Source organism: Desmodus rotundus, chromosome 3 (assembly GCF_022682495.2).
Source record: "Desmodus rotundus isolate HL8 chromosome 3, HLdesRot8A.1, whole genome shotgun sequence".
NCBI lineage: Eukaryota > Metazoa > Chordata > Mammalia > Chiroptera > Phyllostomidae > Desmodus > Desmodus rotundus.
Window position 1 is genome coordinate 135,799,268 of NC_071389.1, and position 24,556 is coordinate 135,823,823.

General features: G+C 38.8%; 1 protein-coding gene across 1 annotated transcript in view; it reads right to left on the minus strand.

The window, feature by feature from the left end:
- The window catches only part of TRHDE (thyrotropin releasing hormone degrading enzyme), a 372,616-nt gene that overhangs the window by 257,243 nt on the left and 90,817 nt on the right, over positions 1-24,556 (minus strand). The window contains exon 3 of the mRNA XM_024576381.3: positions 13,638-13,764. Within this exon, the coding sequence (XP_024432149.2) occupies positions 13,638-13,764 (127 nt within the window). The remainder of the gene's footprint in view (positions 1-13,637; positions 13,765-24,556) is intronic.

Genomic DNA, 24,556 nt, shown 5'->3' on the forward strand with positions numbered 1-24,556 from the left:
GTAGAAGGTTACATGGTGAAGGGATTGTGGGACCCCACCCAGTACATCTGGTGAGCAGGGCCTGTACATACAACAAAGGGTTTGTTAGGTCTGAACCTCCTATGAGAGTAGTGAGCCAGGAGCTGGACAGACAAGACCTGAGCACCTGAGATTCTTTACAGCCAGGCAGGGCCACTCATACCACAGATTACAAAGCTCTGGGAAGGGGAAGGCTTGCCCAACCCCCACCTGCAGGATTGCAAACTCCACAGAGCAGTAAGGCCAAGCTCAAGAACCCCCTGGTACATATCCACAGGGGAAAGAAAGAGAAACTCCAAAGGAACCCTTTATGAAATTTTATCAGATGCTACACTGGCTGCTTCTCAGGCCCTATTCCACTGAAAACAGCAGGGCAGAGAGATTAGAAATTGGTGCAGCAAGAGGTATTCAAGGCCCCACCCACCTCAGCTCTCAAACAGAGCTGCTATCAGCGCCAAGCAGGAAAGAGCTGACCCTTTTTACACAGACTGGCCCCTCACATGAAACAGACAGCTAATTCATCAGAAACTACACATTACTGGAAATAATCTGGGACAGACCAAGACATGTGGCATTGGGGCTAGGGAGCACACCCACCATCTTCCCTGAAAACAGAACAGCACCTCCCAGGAGAGAACCAGGAATCACATAGTCCTATCTCACCGGAAGCTCCCTCTAAAGACAGGTGGAAGTGGTACGTGTAGTGCTGTCAGATGTTAGATGAACCACCCCTGGGCCATGTGCTCAGCTTGGATGGATCTGGAGAGCATTATGCTAAGTGACATAAGCCAGGCGGTGAAAGACAAATACCATATGATCTTGCCTATAAGTGGAACCTAATCAACAAAACAAAGCAAGCAAAATATAACCAGAGACATTAAAATTAAGAACAAATTGACAGTACCCAGAGGGGAGGTGGGAGGGAACATTGGGAGGGATTAGAGGGAAGAGTTGTCAAAGAACATGTCTAAAGGACACATGGACAAAGCCAAAAAGGGGTAGGATCAAGGGTGGGAGGTGGGGATGGCTGGGTTAGGGGGTGTGATGGAGGGAAAATGTAGACAACTATACTTGAACAATAATAATAATTTTTTAAAAAGCCAGCAGGGCAGAACAGCAAGGACAAGCCAAGCCTGAAGGACACAACCACAGACTGTGGATTGCTTGTAGCCCCAAACAGGCTTCCTAAAGCTACACTGGGACACCAGCTGACATTCCCAGGGACAGATCCAGAAGGAGAAGATAGTAAGCAAACAAACACTAGACTCTGCTGAGATGAATTCTACCTCCTTCTTTTTCATTGTTTGCATTATTTTTCTCCTGCATAGTTTTTTAACGTTGTTTGTCTTCAATTTTGTTCCAATTATTTCACTATTTTTTAAAGATTTTATTAATTTTTTTAAAGGGAGGGGAGGGGAAGGAGAAAGAGAGAGAGAGAAACATCAATGTCCCTCTCCCATGTCCCCTGCTGGGGACCTGGCCCACAACACAGGCACGTGCTCAACTGGGAATCAAAGTGGCAACCCTTTGGTTCACAGGCCCACACTCAATCCACTAAGCTACACCAGCCATGGTATATATATATTTTTTATTTTATATATTTTTTATTTTTTTTACTTTAATTTTATTTCAAATCTCATATTTTACTCTTCCCTTGTCTTACTCCATTTTGTCTTCATCCTTCTCTTATTTTTGTTTTAAATTTTATTTTTTACCTTTCTACACCTTGTTTCTATTCCTCATTCTCACTATTTCTCTTCTTCCTATCCTGTCAAAATCATCTTTCTTTCCATTAGTCATCTTGCATTTTTTCCCTTTCTTATAATATCCTTATATTCATTCCACCTCTATTAATATTTGCTCAGTTGTCATTGGTATTGGGGTTGTTGTTGTATTTCTTCAATTTTATTGCTAGTTGTTCACTAGTTTTTTTTTAATTTAGCCTCATATTTTACTGTTCCCTTGTCCTATTCCATTTCACCTTCCACCTGCCCTACCTTACTTTTGTTTTAAATTTTATTTTCTCCCTTTCTTAGCCTGGTTTCCAAGCTTGACACCTACTTCTCCCTCTATCCTCTCAAAATCACTTTTCTTCTCTTTAGACTACTCACAGTCTTTTTTCCCTTCCTTACAACATTCGTATTCACTTTCACCTTTATTGATCGTTCCTCATTTGTCATGGATATTGCTGCAGTGGTTGTTTTTCTTCAATTTGGTTCCTATTTTTTCACTATTTTTTTCAGGGCTCATATTGTACTCTTCCCATTTTTACTCCATTTTCCCCTATTCTGTCCCTGTTTCATTTATGTTGCAAATTTTATTTTCTCCTTTTCTTTGTTTTGATTCCATTCCTGACTCATTATTTCTCCTCCATCTACCCTCTCAAAATCATTTTTCTTTCTGTTAGTCACCTCACATTCTTTTTTCTTTTCATATAATATCATTATTCTCTTTCCACCTTTATTAATCTTAGATCATTTGTTGTTGATATCGTGGTAGTGGTTAGGAGGTAATTTTCTGGTGCAGGTTTTATTTTGGGGGTTGTTTTGATTTGTTCTGGCAGCTCCTGTAAAACAGCATATAAGATGTGGTAGGGGTGTGACTGTGTCAGCCAAGCTCGAAGGAAGAACCCACCAATGAATGAGCCAACTACTAAAACCCAATTACAACAAGAGAACCCACATAAACTGCATAAAGGGTATCCCTAGGTTATCCAGCTCAGGAGTTCAAGAAGACTGCACCACTGAGTCCCACAGGTCTCCTACCACAGAAGGACATCCCATGAAGACAGGGAGTCAAAGCAAATCAATCTAATATGCACAAACAAACAAAAATAGTTACCTAAAATCAGGATACAAAGAAAGAACCCCAATAAAAGGAATAGAGGAAGCCCCAGAAAGAGTCCTAACTGAAATTAATGCAAGCAATTTATCAAACATAGAGTACAAAGTAATGATTATAAAGATGCTAAAGGAATTCAGTGAGAACTACAAATAAGAGTGGGAAAAACATCAGCATGAAAAAAGACATGGAAACTATGAATAAAAACCAGTTGGAAATGAAGAACACATTAGAAGGAATTAAAACAAAACTAAATGAAGCAGAAGATCAAATCAGCAAAGTGGAATACAAGGTAGAAAAAACACTCAGAGAGAGTAACAAAAAGAAAAAAGACTAAAAAAAGTGAAGATAGTTGAAGGAAACTGCAAGGCAACATGAAACATAACCATATTCACACCACATGGATACCAGAAGGAGAAGAAAAGGAGCAAGGGATAGAAAATCTGTTTGAAAAAAATAATGACAGGAAATTTCCCTAACTTGGTGAGGGAAAAAGTAACACACGTTCAGGAAGCACAGGGGGCCTCAATCAAGATGAACCCAAACAGGCCCACCCCAAGACACATCATAATTAAAATGGCAAAATTTAAAGACAAAGAGAATCTGAAAGGGAGCAAGGGAGAAACAGCTAGTAACATACAAGGGAGCTCTGATAAGGCTAGCAGCTGATTTCTCAATAGAAACACAACACGCCAGAAGGAAATGGCAAGGAATACTCCAAGTCATGAAAAGCAAAGACCTGCAACCAAGATTACTCTATCTAGCAAGGCTCTCATGTAAAATGGAAGGCTAAAAAAGGAGCTTCCAGACAAAAATGCTAGAAGGGTACATGTCCATCAAATCAGCACTGCAAGAGATGCTAAAGGGACTGCTTTAAGAAGAGGAAGAAAAAGACAGAGAGAGGAACACAGGCACAAAAGGAAAAATGGCAATAAATAAATACCTATCAATAATAACCTTAAATGTAAATGGACTAAATGCCCCAATCAATAGACATAGGATAGCTGAATGGATAAGAAAACATAACCCACAATATGGTGTCTATAAGAGACCCACCTCAGAACAAAAGACCTACACAGGCTGAAAGTGAAGGGCTGGAAAAAAATATTCCAAGCAAACAGACTTAAAAAAAAAAAAAGCTGGGGTAGCAATAATTATACCAGACAAAACAGACTTCAAAAACAAAAGACAAAGAAGGTCATAACATAACACTTAAGGGAGTTATCCAACACGAGGATATAGCCCTTATAAACACATATGCACCCAACATGAGTACCCATATATATAAAGAAAATCTTGGAGGACTTTAAGAAGGAGATCAACAGCAACACAGTCATCATAGGGGATTTTAACACCCCACAGTCAACAATGGATAGATTGTCCAAACAAAAAATCAACAAGGATATTGTGGCATTGATGACACTCTAGATCAAATGAGCTTAATTGATGCTTACAGAGAATTTCATCCAAAAGAAGCAAAATATACATTCTTTTCAAATGCATATGGATCATTTTCAAAGACAGACCACATGGTAGGACACAAAACAAGCCTCAACAAATTCAAGCTTCAGAAAATTGAGATCATATCAAGCATCTTCTCGGATCATAATGGCTTAAAACTAGAAACTAATCTCAAGGAAAAAAACTCAAAAATATTCAAATACATGGAGACCGAATAACATGTCATTAAATAATGAATGGGTTAACAGTAAAATCAAGGAAGAAATCAAAAAGTACCTGGAAAAAAATGAAAATGAACACACAACAACCCAAAACCTATGTGACACAGCAAAGGTAGTCCTGAGGGAAGTTCATAGTAATACAGGCCTATCTAAAGACAGAAAAATCTCAAATAAACCATCTAACCCTACATCAAAAAGAACTAGAAAAACAACAACAAACAAAGTCCAGAGCTAGTAGAAGGAAGGAAATAATCAAGATCAGAGCAGAATTAAATGACATAGAGACTAAAAAATCAATTCAAAGGATCAATAAATCCAGGAGGTGGTTCTGTGAAATGATAAACAAAATTGACAAACCTTTAACCAGACTCATCAAAGAAAAAAGAAAGAGGACCCAAATAAATAAAATCAGAAACAAAAGACAAGTAACAACCAATACCACAGAAATACAAAGGATTGTAAGAAATTACTATGAACAACTACATGCCAAGAAATTGGACAACCTGGATGAAATTGATAAATTTTTAGAAACATACAATCCTCCAAAACTGAATCAAGAAGAAGCAGAAAGCCTTAATAGACCAATAACAACCAGCGATTTTGCAGCAGTAATAAAAAATCTCCTGGAACACAAAAGCCCTGGACTGGATAGCTTCCAGGCAAATTTTACCAAATATTCAAAGAAACACTTACTCCCATCCTTCTAAAACTATTCTAAAAAAATTTAAGAAGAGGAAAAACTCCCAAACTCTTTTCATGAGGCCACTATTATCCTAATTCCAAAATCAGGTAAAGACACAACAAAGAAAGAAATTAGAGGTCAGTATCTCTAATGAACATAGATGCTAAAATCCTCAACAAAATATTGGCAATTCAGATACAGCAATACCTCAAAAAGATTATATACCATGATCAACTGGGATTTACCCCAGGAATGCAAGGGTGGTACGATATTTATAAATCAATAAATGTCATACACCACATAAACAAAATGAAGAACAAAAATCACATGATCATATTAATAGAAGCTGAAAAAGCATTTGATAAAATCCAGCACCCATTAATTATAAAAACACTCAGCAAAGTGGGAATAGAGGGATCACACCTTGACACAATAAAGGCCATATACAAGAAACCTACTGCTAACATCATACTCAATGGACGAAAACTTAAAGCTTTTGCCTGAAGATCAGGGACAAAACAAGTGTGTCTGCTTTCACCACTCTTATTAAACATAGTTCTGGAAGTTCTAGCCACAGCAATCATACAAGCAAAAAAAAGAAAAGACATCCAAATTGGAAAGGAAGAAGTAAAAATGTCATTTTTTTTCTAGATAACATGATAATGTACACAGAAAACCATATAGTCTCCATCAAAAAACTACTCAACCTAATAAGTGAATTTGGCAAAGAAGCAAGGTATGAAGTCAATATTCAGAAATCAATGGTATTTATGTACACCAACAATGAACTATCAGAAAGGGAAACTAGGAAAAAAAATCCCATTACTATAGCAACAAGAAAAATAAAATACCGAGGAATAAATTTAACCAAGGAGGTAAAAGACCTGTACTTAGAAAACTGTAGAGCACTGAAGAAAGAAACTGAGAAAGATACAAATAAATGGAGCCATATACCATGTTCATGAATTGGAAGAATAAGCATCATTAAAATGTCCATACTACCCAAAGCAATCTATAGAGTCAACACAATTCCTATTAAAATACCAATGGCATATTTCAAGGATCAAGAACAAATACTTCAAAAGTTTATATGAAACCAAAAAAGACCCCAAATAGCCTCAGCAATCCTGAGAAAGAAGAATAAAGTTGGAGGGATCACACTACCTGATATAAACTATACTACAAGTTTACTGTCATCAAAAAGCCTGGTACTGACATAAGAACAGACACACGGGTCAATGGAATAGAATAGAGTCCAGAAATAAACCCAAGTCTCTGTGGTCAATTAATATTTGACAAAGGGGGCACAAGTATACAATGGAGTAAAAGTAGTCTCTTTAATAAATGGTGTTGGGAGAACTGGATTTGTATGTGCAAAAAAGTGAAACTAAATCACCAATTTACACCATACACCAGAATAAACTCAAAATGGATAAAAGACCTAAATATAAGTCTTGATGCCATAAAAGTCCTAGCAGAAAACATAGCCAGTTAAATTTCATATATCCCACATAGCAATATTTTTGCCAATATATCTCCCAGGGCAAGGGAAATAAAGGAAAAAATAAACAAATGGGACTGCATCAAATTAAAAAGCTTCTGCACAGTTAAAGAAATCATCATCAAAATGAAATGGGAACCGACTGTATGGGAGAACATATTTGCCAATGATAAACCTTTTGTCAGACAAAGATTTAATCTCTGAAATATATAAAGAATTCACAGAACAACACAAGGAAGATGAACAATCCAATAAAAAATTGGCAAAGGACCTGAATAAACACTTCAAGGAGGACATACAGATGGCCCATAAACATATGAAAAGATGCTCAATATCACTAGCCATCAGAGAGACGCAAATTAAAACCACAATGAGATATCACCTCACATGTGTCAGAATGGCCATCATTAATAAACAACAAACAGGTATTGGCGAGGATGTGGAGGAAAGGGAACCCTAGTGCACTGTTGGTGGGATTGCGGACTGGTGCAGCCACTGTGGAAAGCAGTATGGAGATACCTCAAAAAATTAAAAACAGAACTTCCTTTTGACCCAGAGATTCCACTGTTGAGAAAATACCCTAAGAATCCCAAAACACCAATTCAAAAGACCCTATGCACCCCAATGCTCATAGCAGCACAATTTACAATAACCAAGTGCTGGAAACAACCTAAATGCCCATCAGTAAATGAGTGGATCAAATGTGGTACATTTACACAATGGAATACTATGCAGCAGAAAGAAAGAAGGATCTCCTACCTTTTGTGTCAGCATCAATGAAACTGGAGAATATTATGTGAAGTGAAATATGTCAGTCATTGAAAGACGAATACCATATGATCTCACTTACAAGAGGAATCTAATGAACAAAATAAACTAATGAGCACAATAGAACCAGAGACATGGAAACATGGAACAGACTGACAGCAGCCAGTGAGGAGAAAGGGAGCAGAGGGGGATAACGGTGTAAAACGGGGAAGGGATTAGTCAAAGAACAGGTGGGAATAACCCATGGACAGTGGTGTAGGGATTGACTGTGGGAGTGGGGAGTGAGAGGTAGTTGGTGTCAAGGGAAAGGGGGAGAAATTGGGACAACTGTAATGTAAAAACAATACAAAAAAAGAAATAGGTATATTTATAATAGCTTAAACAAACTCAATCATTCAAGCTAGACTCTCCTAACTTCAGTAGGGCAACTTATCCCTTAATTCATCTGTTCCATTATAGAAAAATAAATAGACTCCATCCACATGGTACACAGAGCCCCAGGTATCGATGGGCTTTCCCTACTATACAATTCTCAGAATGACTTCTCCCCTTTCTTCTCCACATTGTATTCAACTTGTTTCTTTTTTCAAGACTCAAGTAAATATAAGGCCTCTTTTCATGTGCGTTTCTTGCTTGCAGCATTGTGCAATGATCCCACATTCTTAACATGGTAGTGTAATTTTGCCCTACCACATGTTGGTGCGTCCATATTATATGAGTCCCTAATCCATTCATTCCTATAAATATTGTATTCTCTCCTCAAAAAAACCACAATCTCCTTGAAGCCAGAAATCCCTGTGATAAAATACTTGTGCTCCCGCTACAAGCACAGCACTGTGCCAGGTAGATATTGAATTCTTCATAAAAGCATGCTGTTGGGAAAAAAAGCAATCAAGCAAACTCCTTTACAAAACATTGATTTACAAATTACAAAGTAGCAGCACAAAGAAACTGAAGGCTATCTGCCATAATTAATTGAAATGTAAATAGGATAACAAAACATTGCAATATAAATCGGTCACTTTGCCACTTAATTAACTTATAAAACATATATGTTGAAAAGACATCTAAAATACTCAAATACATCTTCTGGTTGATGAAATTATGAGTTATAGGAAGGTACTTCTTTATTTCATTTTTAAGTTTTCAAGCTTTCTTCAATGACTATGGTTTAATTTTAACATTAATATGAAATTAACAAATATAACTATTACATTATTCTTCTACCAATCAGATCATCTAGTTTATTAAGGAGACCTATATTTTAATTTCTAGATTCTCAAAATTTCTGGAATCGGCTTTGTCAGAATCCTAAAATGTCGAAGCTGGACAGTCTGCGCTTGAATTATAGATCCACTAATCCCTCCTTTGTGATCAGAGCACATCACTTAGTCACTTATGCCTAAATTTCCTCATCTGGAAAATGAGAAAATAACAGGCATTGTCTCAAAGGCAGTGAAAAAGCTGAAATGGGTTAGAATGTACAAAGCCCTTAAGAGTGGCCCACATTTAGTAAACACAAGCCCATTTGTTTTTAAAATTGGGGTCAATATATTTTGGGGATAAGAGGAAAGATAATTTAATTTTTTATGTGTCTATAACAACCTGCTTTTAAAGGAAACCTCCACGCCTCTGAGTGTTCTCGTGAAAATAGAGCACATACTATGAAGAAAGACTGCTGGATTATAGCCAATGGACTCTATGCCTCTCATTACAACTTAACGCCAAGAAAGACAAAGCTCATACAAATGTTTTTAATTACCTAAGTTAGAGATTTAAAAATACATCCTCGCACAGGTACACTGGCTAAATACTTTGGCTTAAGGACATTAAAGAAATACCCTTGTGTAGCAAGAGAGTAAGTTATTGCTCTAATAGTGAGCACCAGAATTCCTCTTAGGGAACTATTCTGATAAATTGCTTGGTGTGGAAAATCAAATCCTCAGAGACAAGCTAGCATGAGATGATGCCACAGCAGAGAAAGTTAAACCCTTCAGCATTAGAAAGGAAAAAGACCTTCGGAAGATTGAAGAGAGAAAATATTGCAGAGTTTATGAAAGAATAGCAAAGAAAATTTTTTAAGAAAAGCAGGTACATTTTAAGGTTGTTTTACTGCTTGGTTTTGGCGATGTAACACCCTGGCATTCACACATACCCACTGGCCCCTGAAGCTTCAGTGAATTCAGGTTAACTGGTGGAGAATGTTCATATTTATTTATTTCAGCTTTTGGTTTTGTGATGCAAATCAAGGAAAGAGGCAAGTTCCACAACTCCTTTGACATGCTTTGGGACAGGCACAGATCTGTGAGATAAGGATGCTATTAGTTCACAGAAACAGCTCTTAACCAGAGGCGAGCATTGTTAGAACACAAATAATTCTCTCCCTATTCACCCTCTACACTATGAACTTTCAGAAATGCTAGTTTGTGGTCTACGAGTATATTCTCTATCTCTAGTCACTGTTTTCCCTCCCCAATCCACCCCCAATTGCTCTTGAACACACCTCTATGAGGTCTTCACTTTTTCAAGGACACTAGTGACCTCTAAATAGCTAGTGCCACTTAATGGTCGATTTTCAGTTTTCATCTAACTGGACTTACCACAATTTATCATCTGTTCTCTATGAAATGCTTTCCTCATCAGATGTCCAGAACACCACATATATTTATTTTGTTAATAGCTTCTTGTCAACCAGTAGCCTTTCCTGGCTCCCAATCTCCATAACGAATGAACACTGGATCAGTCCTTCCTTGTTCCTATTCTCTTTTCTCCCTGGCTTCACAGCTTTGGTGGTCCTAACCATCCCAACATGCCGGCAAATGGATTTCCCTAGCCAGATTACTCACCCAAATTCCATAGCTATAAATCCAGTTGTCTACTTGAATTTCTCACAGACATCAAGGTGCCACCCAAATACTTAATAGACATGTCAGTCTCAAATACTATCTTTTTCCACAATTGTTCTGTCTCAGTAAAAAGCAATCCCATCCTTTGAATTCTCAGACCAAAAACTTTAGAATTGCCCTTGGTACCTCTTTCTCTTATATCCCACATCCTGTTCAGCAGTGAATTTTTGTCTGTACTTTCAATTCATATTCAGAATTAGACCATTTCCAACTACGTCACTGGTAATATCCTAGTCCACCAGACAACCATCACATTTTGCCTGAATTTTGCCATATACTCTTAACTGGTTTTATGCCTCTGACCTTTCCCCCAATATCAGCGTCTCTCAGTGTCTGCACTATTGACATTTTGGACTAGATAAATCTTCATTATGGGAGGCTGCCATGGGCATTGTAGGGTGTTTGCCAGTATCTCTGGCCTCTATCCACTAAATGCCAATAGAACACACTCTACCAAACCCCCCTGAGTTGTGACAAACAAAAATGTCCCTAGATATTGCCAAGTGCCTGAAGGACAAAATCACCCTGATTGTTTTCCCCACAGTGTGTTCAGCCTGGCTATAAGAATAACCCTTTTAGAGCAGAAACCAGATTATGTAATACTGCTGCTAAGAAGTGACCAATTGATTTCCATCTCACCCAGGAAAAAAAAAGCCAAAGTCCCTACCACAGTCTGCTGGCTCTCCATAATACACCACCACTCGCCTTGACTTCATCTCCTGTACTCACTCTGTCCCAGTCATACTGGTCTCTGTGCTGTTCCACAAGAATGCCAACAAAACCCTCCTCCCAAAGTCTGGCCACTTTTTCCCCTCTGCCTGCAGTCTTTTTCACTCGGCTTACTTCTTCACACCCTTGAGTTCTTTGCTCAAAAGTCAGCTTCTCAATAAAGCCATCCATATTCATCCATTTAAAAGATTCAGTCCCATTCCCATGCCTGATTTGCCCCACACACTTCCTATTCCTCCCCTCGAACTTTATTTTTAATGGTACTTCTCTGATACACTATATGTGTTAGTAATTGCTTTAATGTCTCCTTCTACCTAATGAAACATAAGCCCCAGAAGGGAAGGGATTTTTGTCTTTTTTATTTGCTGCTGTATCCCTATCACATAGAAAAGAACCTATGGGAGGCACTCAATAAATGTTTAAGGGAAGGAAAGAGAAAGAGAGGAAGAGAGGAAGGAAGGAAGGGAGGGAGGAAGGAAGGTAAAAGACCATCTTAGACCTGAAGGGTCAAGGCAGACACAGCTGATATCTACGATACATCTGCATGCACCATTAACAAAGAGTGAGTTGTTTCCATAGAATTCATTTAAAATAGAATTCATAATATACAATGGAAAGTAAGGATTTATCAAAATGTTTCTGTGCTTAGGGATTTTATGTAGGGTGTAGTTAGAACACATACTTATAAATCCATTAACATATAGATCTAAATATCTATAGATATGTAAAATGAGTGGAACTTGAGGAGAAATTTTACAAAATGCCACAGGCTATGGTAACTCTCCAGACACATAAAAAGAAGTGTGTTGGGTTAAGTCAAATCATTCAATTATATACACCATAAGGTGGCCTGACAAGTAAAAGTGACAGTAAACAGAGCTCTTTTCTCCCGATGAAAGCCACCGCAGTTCACTTGTGAGTGAAAGAGAGGACTAGAACTGCTTCCTGCTGCAAGCTGACAGGTACATGGAACCCCCTGAAGTTATAAATTGAGTTTCTCCACTAATTACTGGTCTGAAGGGGACAAAGATCCGCATTTTATTTCTCTTGCTGAACTTGCAACATAAGCACTTGTGAATTTTACATTAGGGTCAAGCTGGGAAGTTCCCAGTCAGTTTCACTTGGAGAGCAGAACAGTGTCACCTCCCATGTAAATGAGGTCAGGTGTTCTTCCTGCCTTGGGTGCCTACCAAGGAGATTTCAGTGTAATGGAGTCTAATAGGGAAGTTGATACAGAGAGGAAAAGAAAGAAGACAGAGCAAAACAAAGCATAGATCCTATTTGAAATAAAATTATGTTTAGAAATTTGCAATTAAATATTATGGATTCTAAGAGCACATATTTCAAAAAGAACTCAGAAATTTATAATATCACTCATTAAAGCTATATGCCACACCCATCGATAACAATATCAACTATTCTACCTACTCATTCATTGAACCACTCATTGTAAGACCAATAAAGCTACACAGCAGGCAGGTACTTTAATGAAACAGGCCCAGTTCTCCTGAGAGGAGAACCTGTGGTTCAAATACTAACACTTTTGATCAGATAAGCACTTTTTTCTTGCCAACGACCACTAATTTTTATGTTGATGCTGATCGAAAACACTCTGGAGAAGGAAAGTGGACAGGGAGAAGGGAAGGGGAACGAAGGAGGGTTGTTATATAGTATTTCAAAACAGGTTTTCTGAGAAGGAAAAACGACTTCAGCATTTCTAATGTGTGTGGGTATCTTCTTTAATTTCCTGGAAAGCCAGAGTTTTCTCCCCCTACAAAAGCAGCAACTTCATTCAAATTAGATAATAAAATTCATCCATTTATCCATTTGACATGCACTTATAAAACATATTCTCTTTGTAAAAGAAGAAAATGTAAGCATATTTATTGTGAATTCAACCTCCACCATTAAAATTCCCCTTCTTTCTTAATTCTTATTCCATTTACCATAACTCACTTGAAATATGACTGAACAAAAATAATCTAAGGGATACCTAACACACTGAGGTCTGACATCTGAGATTTAGGAAAGAAACAAATTAATGAGTATAAAATATTGAATAGGTCTGGGAGTCATAACGACCTAGCTTGAAATCTTAGCTCCTTTACTTATTGTCTCTCTGAATGAATGGAAGGCTCCTTGGGTCTCAGTTCTCTTCGGTGGGAAATGTAGTCACAGTACCCACCCCAACAGCAGTGGTGTGGGGTAAGTGAGACGCTGGCAAGAACCCCTTCCCAGTACGTATTCGATGAACATAGCTATGCAGGTCACCTTTTGGAACTCTAAACTTACATAGCACCATTCTTCATTCCTATAAGCACTTGTTGGCAAGACTGCAGAAACACTAACTTTTATTTTACCTCTTCAGAAGAAATTATTTTCATGCTCATCTTCTTTAAAAAATACAACCCTTGGAATTGTCATGCTTCTGGATATCTCAAATAAATGCATGAAGAAGAAATTCCACCTTCATGGACCCCTTTTAAAAAAATAACCAAGAAAATTCTTACCTAGTTTTGGCAAGGAATAGGGCACTTTAAAGTAGTCTTCATAAAATTCTATTAATCTCTTTGTTATATGGAGAGCATAGTCCCCGGATCCTCTTCTGATAGCATCGGGTCTTGCATATAATCGTACCTAATTAAAAATATATATAAAAGTTACTTTAGCCATTTGGTACCCAAATTTCCTCTTCCCTGCACATATGAATCTGCACAAATCACTTCAAATACTACAAAAATTAAACAGTATTCTTGTTCATATATCAAAGCATGCTGTGGCTGAAAGAGCCAAACTTTAACAATTAAAGTAACCAAGTTGAGCAAGTAACAATTTCCTTGCTTCACAGGAAGACATAGAGAAGAGTTATACACCTTGCATCAAAATAAATATTCAAAGTTATCACTTACATGTGCTTGCTGGAGATAGGAAGGTACGGTGGATTAGTATAATGGTTCCCTGACTATGCTGAATATGCAGGACATGGTGGCTCGGCAGGAGAGAAGATTCATGGTTTGTTAAAGACACATTGCATCCAGCTCCGGAAGCATCACTGAGCTGAGCAAAACTATAAGTTATTCTTCCTTCCTTTCTTTGGAACTAACTGTCCTTATTCCCCATATGCAAAGAAGGGAGGGAAAATTGCTCATGTACAAAAACGACTGCCATTCTGGAAAGCCGTCTGCAACTGCTCCAGGCTTCAAAACCAGCTGAAGTAATTCAGATTTCTAACACAATCCGGATACTTAATATTGATTTTTAAATCAAGCGTCGTATATTATCTAGTCCTTGGCCAAAAAGAAGCCCGAGGCAAATAACATAAAACTGAACAAAACTAACAATTGTACAGAAAAGGTTAAAATGAGATTAGTTTTCATAAAACTTTCATAAAGCTATCCAGCATCTTTCTTTCCAAAGGCTAAATCTATTTTTCACAGATGTGGTCCCTAATCCTCATATCAGTCCTGTGAATAATAAATATGTATTTTGTGGAGCGGTGGCCAGCACAGCAGCCCAGGAGCGGGGCTGTGGTCCTGCTCTGCTGCCAGCCACACTGGGTGATATTGAACAAATTACTTAACCTCTTTGGGTCTCAAATGGTCTCATTTATAAAATAAAGATGTTGGCCACCAGCTGGTTACTAAAGTTCTTTTCAGTTCTAAAATGCATTACTTCCGATTGCTTTTCACAGATAAAGGAGTTTCTGTTCTTTTCAAATCACTAAATAAAATAAATGGTTTATTCGGTATGTGAAAATGGATGTTTATATTCAACAGAAAGACAAAAGAAAGTTGTACTCAATCATAGAAAAATTGATTATACAATCAGCTCTTTATTATCCTTGCCTAAGGAGAGAGAACAGGGATCTCAGAGAAATGTTTGATCAAAAAGAGAAAAAAGTTTAAAAATACACTTTCTGACTTTGTGTTAGAAAGACATCATTTAATAAGATATCTACTAAATTAAATATCATTTATTTACTGAAATTATAAAGCTACTTCCCACCCAACTACCAAATCAGATGTCAAATTTAGTTCACAGTCACCTACAGTTTTGGCTGGTGGCATAGATACCACGAACAACAGCAAAACTTAACACCCTTAGAGAGGCAGTGGCCATAATTCCCTGCTCCTGACACCACCTACTTATAAACATGCAGTGTCTGAAGTTCCCAAGAAGCTGACCCTACTGAGAGGATGAGTCTACAAGTGATCTACTAAACAGGTGATCTCAGGAGAAACCTGCAAGGGAGCACTGGGAAGCAGGATAAAGGAGAAGAATACGCCAAGCAAGGTGCGGTTTGAGGGGAGGTCCTGGCCTCAGCCTCATCTCACAGGTAGCTCTGGAGTGTGAAGTGCACTGGTAAGTCTGCACCACCTTGACGCATGAGAGCTAGATTCCCAAACTCCTGCACCTCAGTCATTGGATACTGGCTACTGAGGAGAAGGCATAAAACCCCAGGTACTTTTTGTTCTTGCAGCATTTGGCTATGCAGCTCCAGTGGCCCAAGTATAGTCCTTCGAAGATTATCTCGGGTACGACCTACTAGGAGCAAAGCAGTGAGAGCTGGGGCATAGAGGCACCAGACTGGACAGAAAATCTGTCTGTGGACCCACAGCATACACCACAGACAGTAAGCATTCATTCATTCATTCATTCATTCAACAAATACTTATTTAACATCTGCTTTGCACCAGGCCTGGGTTAAGCATTTTTAACTTAGCAATGAATAAGACATGTTCTCTAACTAAAGGTGGTTCAAAACATTATTGACGGGAAAAGCAATGCAAATGTAATCCCCATTCTCACAGAGCTTCCCGTTTATTAGGTAAGATAATAACAGATAATGATAAATGGCATATGAATGGTAAACTCGAAGTGACAAATGGATACTGAGGAGAATGGGTAGCTTTCAGAAGGTTCAAGGTAAATAGTAGTTTCACGTGAAAGCCCAAACTAGGACCACTGCAAAATGATGCAGCAAAAGGTGACTAATTTTACTCCTAGTAAGCATCATCGATTTTGGTAGAAACAGCCATTCCTATTAATCAACTCTACCAGTTAGTCAAGCTATCTGCAGGCGCAGACAAGGGAAGCACAATTAAATCAATCTGGTTGTCAAGATTTGATGGAAATGATTCAATCTCAGTGAGAGGATGAAATATGCACATGCTTAGCACAGTGTCTTCATTTGCTCACTCAAACATTTATTGCACACATGCTGTGTGTCAGGCAGCATTGTACTAAAGAATAGAAATAGAACAATAAAAATTCCTACCACAAAATGAACAAGACATTTACTCTTACTGCTCTTAAGAGGTTCACAACATGTGGGAAAACAAACAAATACATCAACAATAAAATGCAATGTGAGAAATGCAACAATGTACTTTGCCTTCCCTCCCATTAGAAAAGCCAGCGAGACTGAGCTCCTATCCAAGGCCAAGCCCTCTGCGTCCTATCCCCTCTTGCCTTTCCAAATATTTTCTCAAAATCCTCTCCTTTATCTCCCGCATTACTAATTTATGTCTCCATGCTGCATCATTTTCTTCAGCAAATAAATACTCTGTGTTGTTTCTTCTGTTTAAAAACAAAATCTTGGCTGACCACCGTTCTTCCAGCTAAGACTTCCAGCAATGCTCCTTGAAAGTGTTTTCGTCTATATAGTTAGGATCAGCATATAAGTAACATTCAAACTAGAACCCTTTTAGAATGAAAAGGAGCACTTAGGTGTGAGCGGGGTGCTTGCCCATTGATGTTCTGTGTCTGTTTTCTCTTGAATTCACTGCACTGAAGCTTTCATTCCCACTACTGCCCCGTAACTGCTCTCATCGACGTCTCTACAGGCACCGGGATGCCAACTCCGACAGTCATCCATCCCCCTGCCTTCAACATGCACGACCCTCAGCAAAATGGGACACAGTTGACCGGTTCTTCCCCTTCTAACACTTTCTTCTCTTAGCTTCTATTTTACTTTTCCATCTCTCTGGTAGACAACTCCTTCTCAGTCTCCTGGCTGATTCTTCCTCCACCTCCTCCTCCCCCTTAATGTTGGAGGATCCCAGGTTCTAATTCATAGACGTCTGTGTCTACACTTGGGCCCTTGGTGATGACATCTAGACTTGTGGTTATAAATATCATTCATATCCTAAAGACCTCCCCCATTACTTCCAGACTTCCACACTCATTCATCCAGCCACCCCCCAACCTGGATATTTCCACTAAGATATCTAATAGGCATCTCAAACTTAACATGTCTAAAACCAAATTCCTGATTTGACACACACACTCTAAAAGTCTTTCCCTCCACTTGCCCAAGCCCAATGCCTCAACGTCATCTTTTTTCCCTTTCTTGCACACTCCATGCTCAATTGGTAATAAAGTCCTTTTGGCTCTACCTTAAAAATATATCCAAATACCAACCAATTTTTATAACCACAGTACTACCATCCTTCTCCAAGCTTCCTTCATATTCTGCTCTAGTATCTTACTAATGTCTTGTCCCTTACTCTCCCAGGTATGTCCTCTACACAGCAACAAAATGTTCCTGTTAAAATAAACAACAAGTCATATATATCACTCCTTTGCTTTCTTCCTCCAGTGGCTTCTCATCTCAATTCAGAGTGCAAGGCCAAGTTTTTACAAGGACCCCAGCATCCTTATAAACTACAGTCAACTTTACCTCTCTGGCCTCATTGTTTACACTTTGCTCCACACTAACCTTAACTCCATTCGTACACCGGCTTCCTTTGCATTCCTCAAATACGCCAGAGGTTCTCCCATCAAGGCCTTTGAGTTTTCCCCTAGATACCTCCAGGGCTTGTTTGCTCTGCCTCTTCAGATACTTGTACCAATATTTCTTCTTAAAAAATCTTCCCTTCCACCCCAGAACTTTCTATAGTCCTTCCTTGCTTTATTGTTCCCAGTAAGATTTTATCACCATTTAACAAAGATATGTTTTACTTACTCATGTTGCTTATTACTGCCTTTTGTCCAAGAATGTAACTTGCATGAGGGAAATAATTTTTACCTATTAGTCCTATGAAAGTGCCATTTTTGCAGGTCAAAATATTTTGTTTAATTTGCCTCTCAAGTGCCTGGCATATAGGAGGCAGTCAATAAATTTTGTTATGAATGAATCAGTAAATTTCATAGGCTCTAGGGGTGTATACAAATATGATAAGAAGCCTTTGATAAGACTAGAGGATTCGTGGGAGGGAACATTTCAGCTAAGTCTTGAAGGATAAGATGGATGTAGTAAGGTACCAAGTTGAAGATGATATCTCAGACCAAAGTCACATTATGTGCTAAGGAAACATTGTTGACCAAATAATAAGTGACTTTAATGCAATAGTAAATATTAGAACTTAATTATAATAGTGGTGGTAATTCATTGGAGGATGTTAAACCAAAAAGTGACAAAATTACTTTTGCATTTTGGAAACATCACATCAGTGACCTATGTAAAGGTGACCTGAAATACAGGGGGTTGCTTGTTAAGATGTCCCACAGAGAGGCAGTATCTCCAAGAGAAAGGTGAGGAGAAATAGGCAGTGATAGGTGAGAACAGAGAAGTAAGGAGAAACTTCAAATTATATTAAAGAAATATCTATATATCAAATTGTAGAATATTAATTTAATACTATGGGCACAGATGAGTTAAAGATTTTTAAACTACAGAATGACATAAACATAATTTGGTTTTAACAGATTACATCAAATGCAGTATAGATATTGGATTAGCAAAGGAATAGAAACACATAAAGGAAATGAGTTAGACTATTGTAGAAGTACCAGTGAAAGACGATGGTTTGGGCTGCAGAGATGGCAGCAGGGATGCAGGGGAATGGATGGGTTTATTCGATTGGTCCCAGCATTCTACCGAACATCCTGTAGCTGCCAAGGAAACCCAACGGGAATCACATTCTCACTAAGAGTAATCATTCACTTCATCTGCACCTGTGTCACTCCAGGGCCCTGTTGGAACTAGGGAGACTCAGTTGAAGGATGGGGACATGGTAAGGAGGGAATCCAAATGATTTCATAGCTGGGTAATTCCTGTGTGATTAATCAAGATTTACTGTACGATAATTCCTTTTACTATGGAAAAAAACACAGTTGTTTTCTTCTTTTAGGTTAATAGACTCAATCATAACATAGAAGCTAAATCTTCATGTTTTGAGTTATCACTCAAAAACAATGAAATAGAATTTTATTACACCTGTTTATTTGCATTTCCTGACATCCCACCATAACAGCGCAGCTCTGAAAATGCAAATTGCTAACCAGTCTTTCTCTCTCCTTCTGCACAGTTTCTTCCAACAACCAGCATGAAACTCACTGCCCATTCAGTCCTGGGGAAGGGACATGACACTAGGAGCTGGGAGGGGACAAACTAGCCACTTGTGCCAACTTGTGAAGTCAGTTAACTTTTCTGGGTCTCAGTGTGTAAAGTCCCCTTCGGGGGTAAGAGTTTAGCATTTCCTCTACATCACATTATGGCTGAGGGATTGATCCATCGTGCCGGTTTGCCTAAACCCTTCTCATGGAGATCCCACTTATTTTGAAAAGGAAATAATGTACAGGGTTTTTTTTTAATCTGCACATAGTTTTACTCCTTTGCATTTTTCACTTCCCTCGAAAATGCATAGCAACTGCTCACCTACTGATCTCCATCCTTTATTCTTCTTGAGTGTTCCTCTTTTTTCCCCATTAAGCACCATGAACTTGATACTGATTAGAGAGGAATAACTGTAATAGCTAATATAGAATAAAAGAGGTGGCTTCAGAAACATATTCCTATGGCACCACGCCTGTGCTAATACATCGAAGCAATGCACTGAGGTGCAGGAACTATATATTTTTGATGCTTTACAACAGTTAAGTGCCCCTAATAGGTGTTCCTAGGGAATGTCTGTTGGATCCACTGTCCTTTACTCGGTAATTTCATGGACTCTCTATATTTAAAGTATGTTTGTTTCCTATTTTTATAGGATTTTAAGTAGTTTAATCATTGAATGGGAAAAATACTAAAGGCAGATATCTCTCACCCTTCGGTCATCTTGCTTCCTCACAAAAACAGGGCTGACAATTAAGTTCCACTATCCTGACCACAAAGTGGCTGCTTAGAGGACATGCAGGAAAGGATTCTGAGGCCACATCCGCACCTGGCAGGAGAAAGTGCCGAGATCTGGGAAGTCCACCTGCACTCTCCAGGGGAGGAGAAATGGCAGTGTGTCAGATACTTGCCACTATTGGGACAGAATATCCTTCGGAAGGGAGTCCTAATGGAAGGGAACTTTAGATTAATTCATAATGACTGCATCTCTGATAGCTGTGCCAGTTAGAATAAGAATACCAAAGACTGTTCAAGGATTTCATCAATGGGACATTTATTCATTCAGTTGCTATTTAATGAGCATCTATTAATAGCCAGGCCACTGTTCCCCTGTTAAGTGTCCACAGGTCTGCAAAAGAGACGTGGCCTCTTTCAAGGAGTTTGCAGTCCGGTGGGGAGACACAGCAACAAGTCTTATAAATGGGAATGACAAGGTGGACCTAATTTACATTGGCCCTTCACAGAAGTCCTCTCCATAGAGATGGCAATTAGGTGGACAAGCACAGAGCACCATGGAAGTAAAGAGAAGCAAGTGATGATTCATTCCTACCGCTAATGTTCTTCCTTCCATTGCATTAAAGAATTCAAACTAAAGTTCATATACATACACACACACATATCACAGATATATATACACATAAAAGATATAATTAAAGGTTATATATACATACACACACATATATGTATATATATACACACACACACTCAATTGAAATATATAAACAAATATGCTATTGTAAGAACTATAAAATCTTATACTAAATGATTGTGGAGATTTTCTTCTAATAATTTAAAATACTTCATAGATTTTCTTATTTATCTTTATAAACTACATGTACAATAAATGTATAGTTAGCAATAAATTATGATTTTGTAGATAAAATGTTTGAAGGGGTTTTCCATCATCATTGAGTCACTTTCAAGGAGAGTGAAATTAAATGTCTAAAACATTTATTCTAGACTGTTTTAAAATATTTTGTGTTAAAAATAAATTGTGGTAGCTGCTATAGAATTGTGTCAAAGTGTGTAGTTACGCCATACAGCAGAGAAGGGGAAATCACTTATAATAGTAGTACACCTGTTAAATAAAGAAGTGAGTGACATTTTCTCTGATTTGATGTTTGTGATTGGGTGGTGGTAAGTTAAACAAAGCTTACAGCCTGCCAGAGTTACTCTCAAATTTGTACCACCAGAGCACGTTAGCACTTTGGAAGGTGTAGTAATACTTTATGGCTTTAACAGGTCACCATCGTAAAAAACCAGCCTACTTCTCCTTTCACCTAACTGGAAACTCAGTGCCCTTCCTTAGTAAGTGCAAAACGTGACGTGTTATCACTAAACCCTCAGCCAGTAAGCTGAGCTAATTCACCTGTGTGAACATAATTTGATTTGGAGGGTTCCTCGTACAAATCAGTGAGCAGGACTAGCTGGGGAGAGGGAACAGGTGCTTTCTGCACTATGTAGAAGACAAATATATTGATGGAAAGAGGAAAGATGTTGTAAACAAGAAACTGAAAGCCCAGGAGTATTAGTCTAATTTCAAATTCAGAAGATAACTTGCTTCTTTTTTGCTAAGGAAAACGGATATAAATATACGCAAAACTCTAACAGAAACAAGAAACCAATGTGCATTGGCATGAGCCCATAAACATAAAGAGGAGGCTGGTGGGGGTTGGAAAAGGAATTAGCCTGGCGGGGGCCTGGGTGACCACCCAGGAGACAGGGACTCGTGAAGGGTTTTGACATCTCCAGTGAAGAGCCTGCGTGGGAAACGGAGAGCCACTTCTGAGTCTGAAGCAGAGTAACATGATTGAAAACGACAAGGGGAGATTATTCAGGCAGCTGATTTCAAGACATATTGAAACCGGAGGGCTAGTAAGTAGAAAAGCATGTTACAAGTGAAAATTTTTTTCGATAGTTTTTATAGCGAGAACAGCCAGGAATAGGCAGTCTCCATCACTGTAGTCAAAGAACTCATTCTGAGAAGGAGGAGAATTTAGAATTGGGAGCGGATGGGTAGTAAGATCCCAGTAAGAAGGAGTCACGTGGTGAGAGCACTCACAACTACCTCAAAACCTACCGTGCTCTCAAAACCAGACCACAGAAACAAATACGGGGCCTCTCCACGCATCTCATCTTGGAATCCATCTGGCAGATATTCTGAGGACAATTATTTAAACACTTTTAATGAGGTCTACAACCAGCCTTACACTAAATTGCACCTCATATCAAATACTGTTACAGGCCCAGAGGACTGTCACTCAGAAAGTTGCTCTACTGGCTTATCCTTGTTTGTATTAGTCCCCTTTCCCTTCAAAGAATTTTACTAAGGGTTCATGAGCAAAACAGTTGCTAAGAATTCTGACACAAGTTTGCTACATACTATGGGGTTCCTTTTCCACCCAGTGGCCTTTATCCTACAGCTTCATAGGTCATCTATATTTAAACTGCATTTGTCCCCTCTCTCTATAGGACTCTAAATTCTTCAAGCATTGGATCATCTTTTCCGTTTCTCTTCTCACCGCTCACTGTGTCTAGTACAGGGCTTGCATCCAGTGGAGACAGACAGACAGCAGGATGCTGACTCCCCATAAAACGGCAATCAACTTCGAAGGTCCCTGTCTGCTCCAACACTACAGTGCTGCTATAATAGATTGATTACATCTTCCAACTACGTGTGGCTTCAGGCAAGGAAATTGGTACTGTGGCAACCGTATGGTCTTTTCTTGAAATCACTTCACAGTTATTTACTAAGCATGGTATTTACGACTTCATTGTGGAGTGGACAAATTCTACTTACGTATGGGGACTTGGAGGAAAGAGCAGGGTTTTGTCATTGTCAGCACACTGCTGAATAATGACCCCCAAACATCCCGTGTTCTCCCTAATCCTTAGATCCTGGCAATGGTGCCAGAAGAGTCTTGAAAGTTCCAATTAAATCAAGGCTTTTGAAACGAGGCAGTCATCCTGGATCATTCAAGTGGGCCCTACTATAGCCTCGAGTGTCCTTATAAGAAGGAAGCCCAGGAAGGTCTCACTACAGACAAGGAGAATGCAATGCGGGTGGCAGAAGCAGAGAGAAACTGGTAGGTGGGAAGGACAAAAAGGCCACGTACCACAAAAGGCAAGGAACGCAGTTTATCTTACTAAATTTATTGGGTCGATAAGACTCCACAGGTGGCGAGTGTCTGTCACTCTGACATGTGTCTGCAGTTTTAGAGGCTGGACAGACAAGGACCAGACCACCTACCAGAAGGAACCGGTCCTTCCCTCCCATTTGAAGGGAGTTCTAACCTCTGAGCGGTAAGAGAATGATTTTCTGCTGCATCCAGTCACTAAGTTTGTAGAAATTTATTACGGCAACAATAGGAAATGAATACATTCTAAGCTTCTATCTTCACACTATTTGTCTTCTGTTAGATTTTCAGCTTCTTGTAGGAGCACATTCTGTATTTCTTTTTTGTGCCTCTCTTTCTGGTAGCTGTAATTATTTACAGCTTTCAAAGTGCCAATGTCGGCACGCCTGTTTAATTCGCGAGCGTTACCAAGCACACCGCACACTACCGCACGTAACTGGCACACAGAGTGAAATGACCCAGTAAAAGTGGGAGTGGTCTGGAGCGTGCTCCTCCAAGTGTTGTCCCCTTGCGCTTTGCATCAGAATCACCTGGGATAATTGTGTAACATTCAGATTCTTGAGCCTATATACTCCAGAAATTCTGAATTTATCTCGCTCAGGTGGGGCCCTAAAATCTTCATTTTAACAAACTTACCAATCAAGTTATACATATAAAAGTTGAAAAGCTACTGGCCTACATTCACCCGATGGGCCTTTTGTTCATTCAGTCCCACAGCAAGAAAACCTCAAGCCTAGAAAGAAATATTTAGCAAAAGCCTAACACATAAGAACACATATATCCTCATTCCTTAAATCTCTTTCAACATCAGAGTCTTCAATGAAGATGCATTCAACACGGCTGTTATTATTTTTAACTTTAACAACTAATCTTTCTTTCTCCTGCACGGTGAACAATAAACAACAGATGAGTCAGATCCAATGTTTGGAAACCAGTAAAAGTTGTTTAATACTGTCACAGCGTATAGATAAAACAGCACCGTTTACTCCCTCTCTGAGATAGAGTACCTTTTTTGTAGTAAACGGAATGGCACTTTTTTTTTTTAAGGCGAGATAGAATGAATTTAGAGAATCTTGTTATTGAGCTATCTGTTTAATGCCTGGCCAAATTCTTTCAGCAAGACTGACAGCCAAGTCCATCTATTTGTAAATATAGAAGCTCAGTGCTCAGTTGC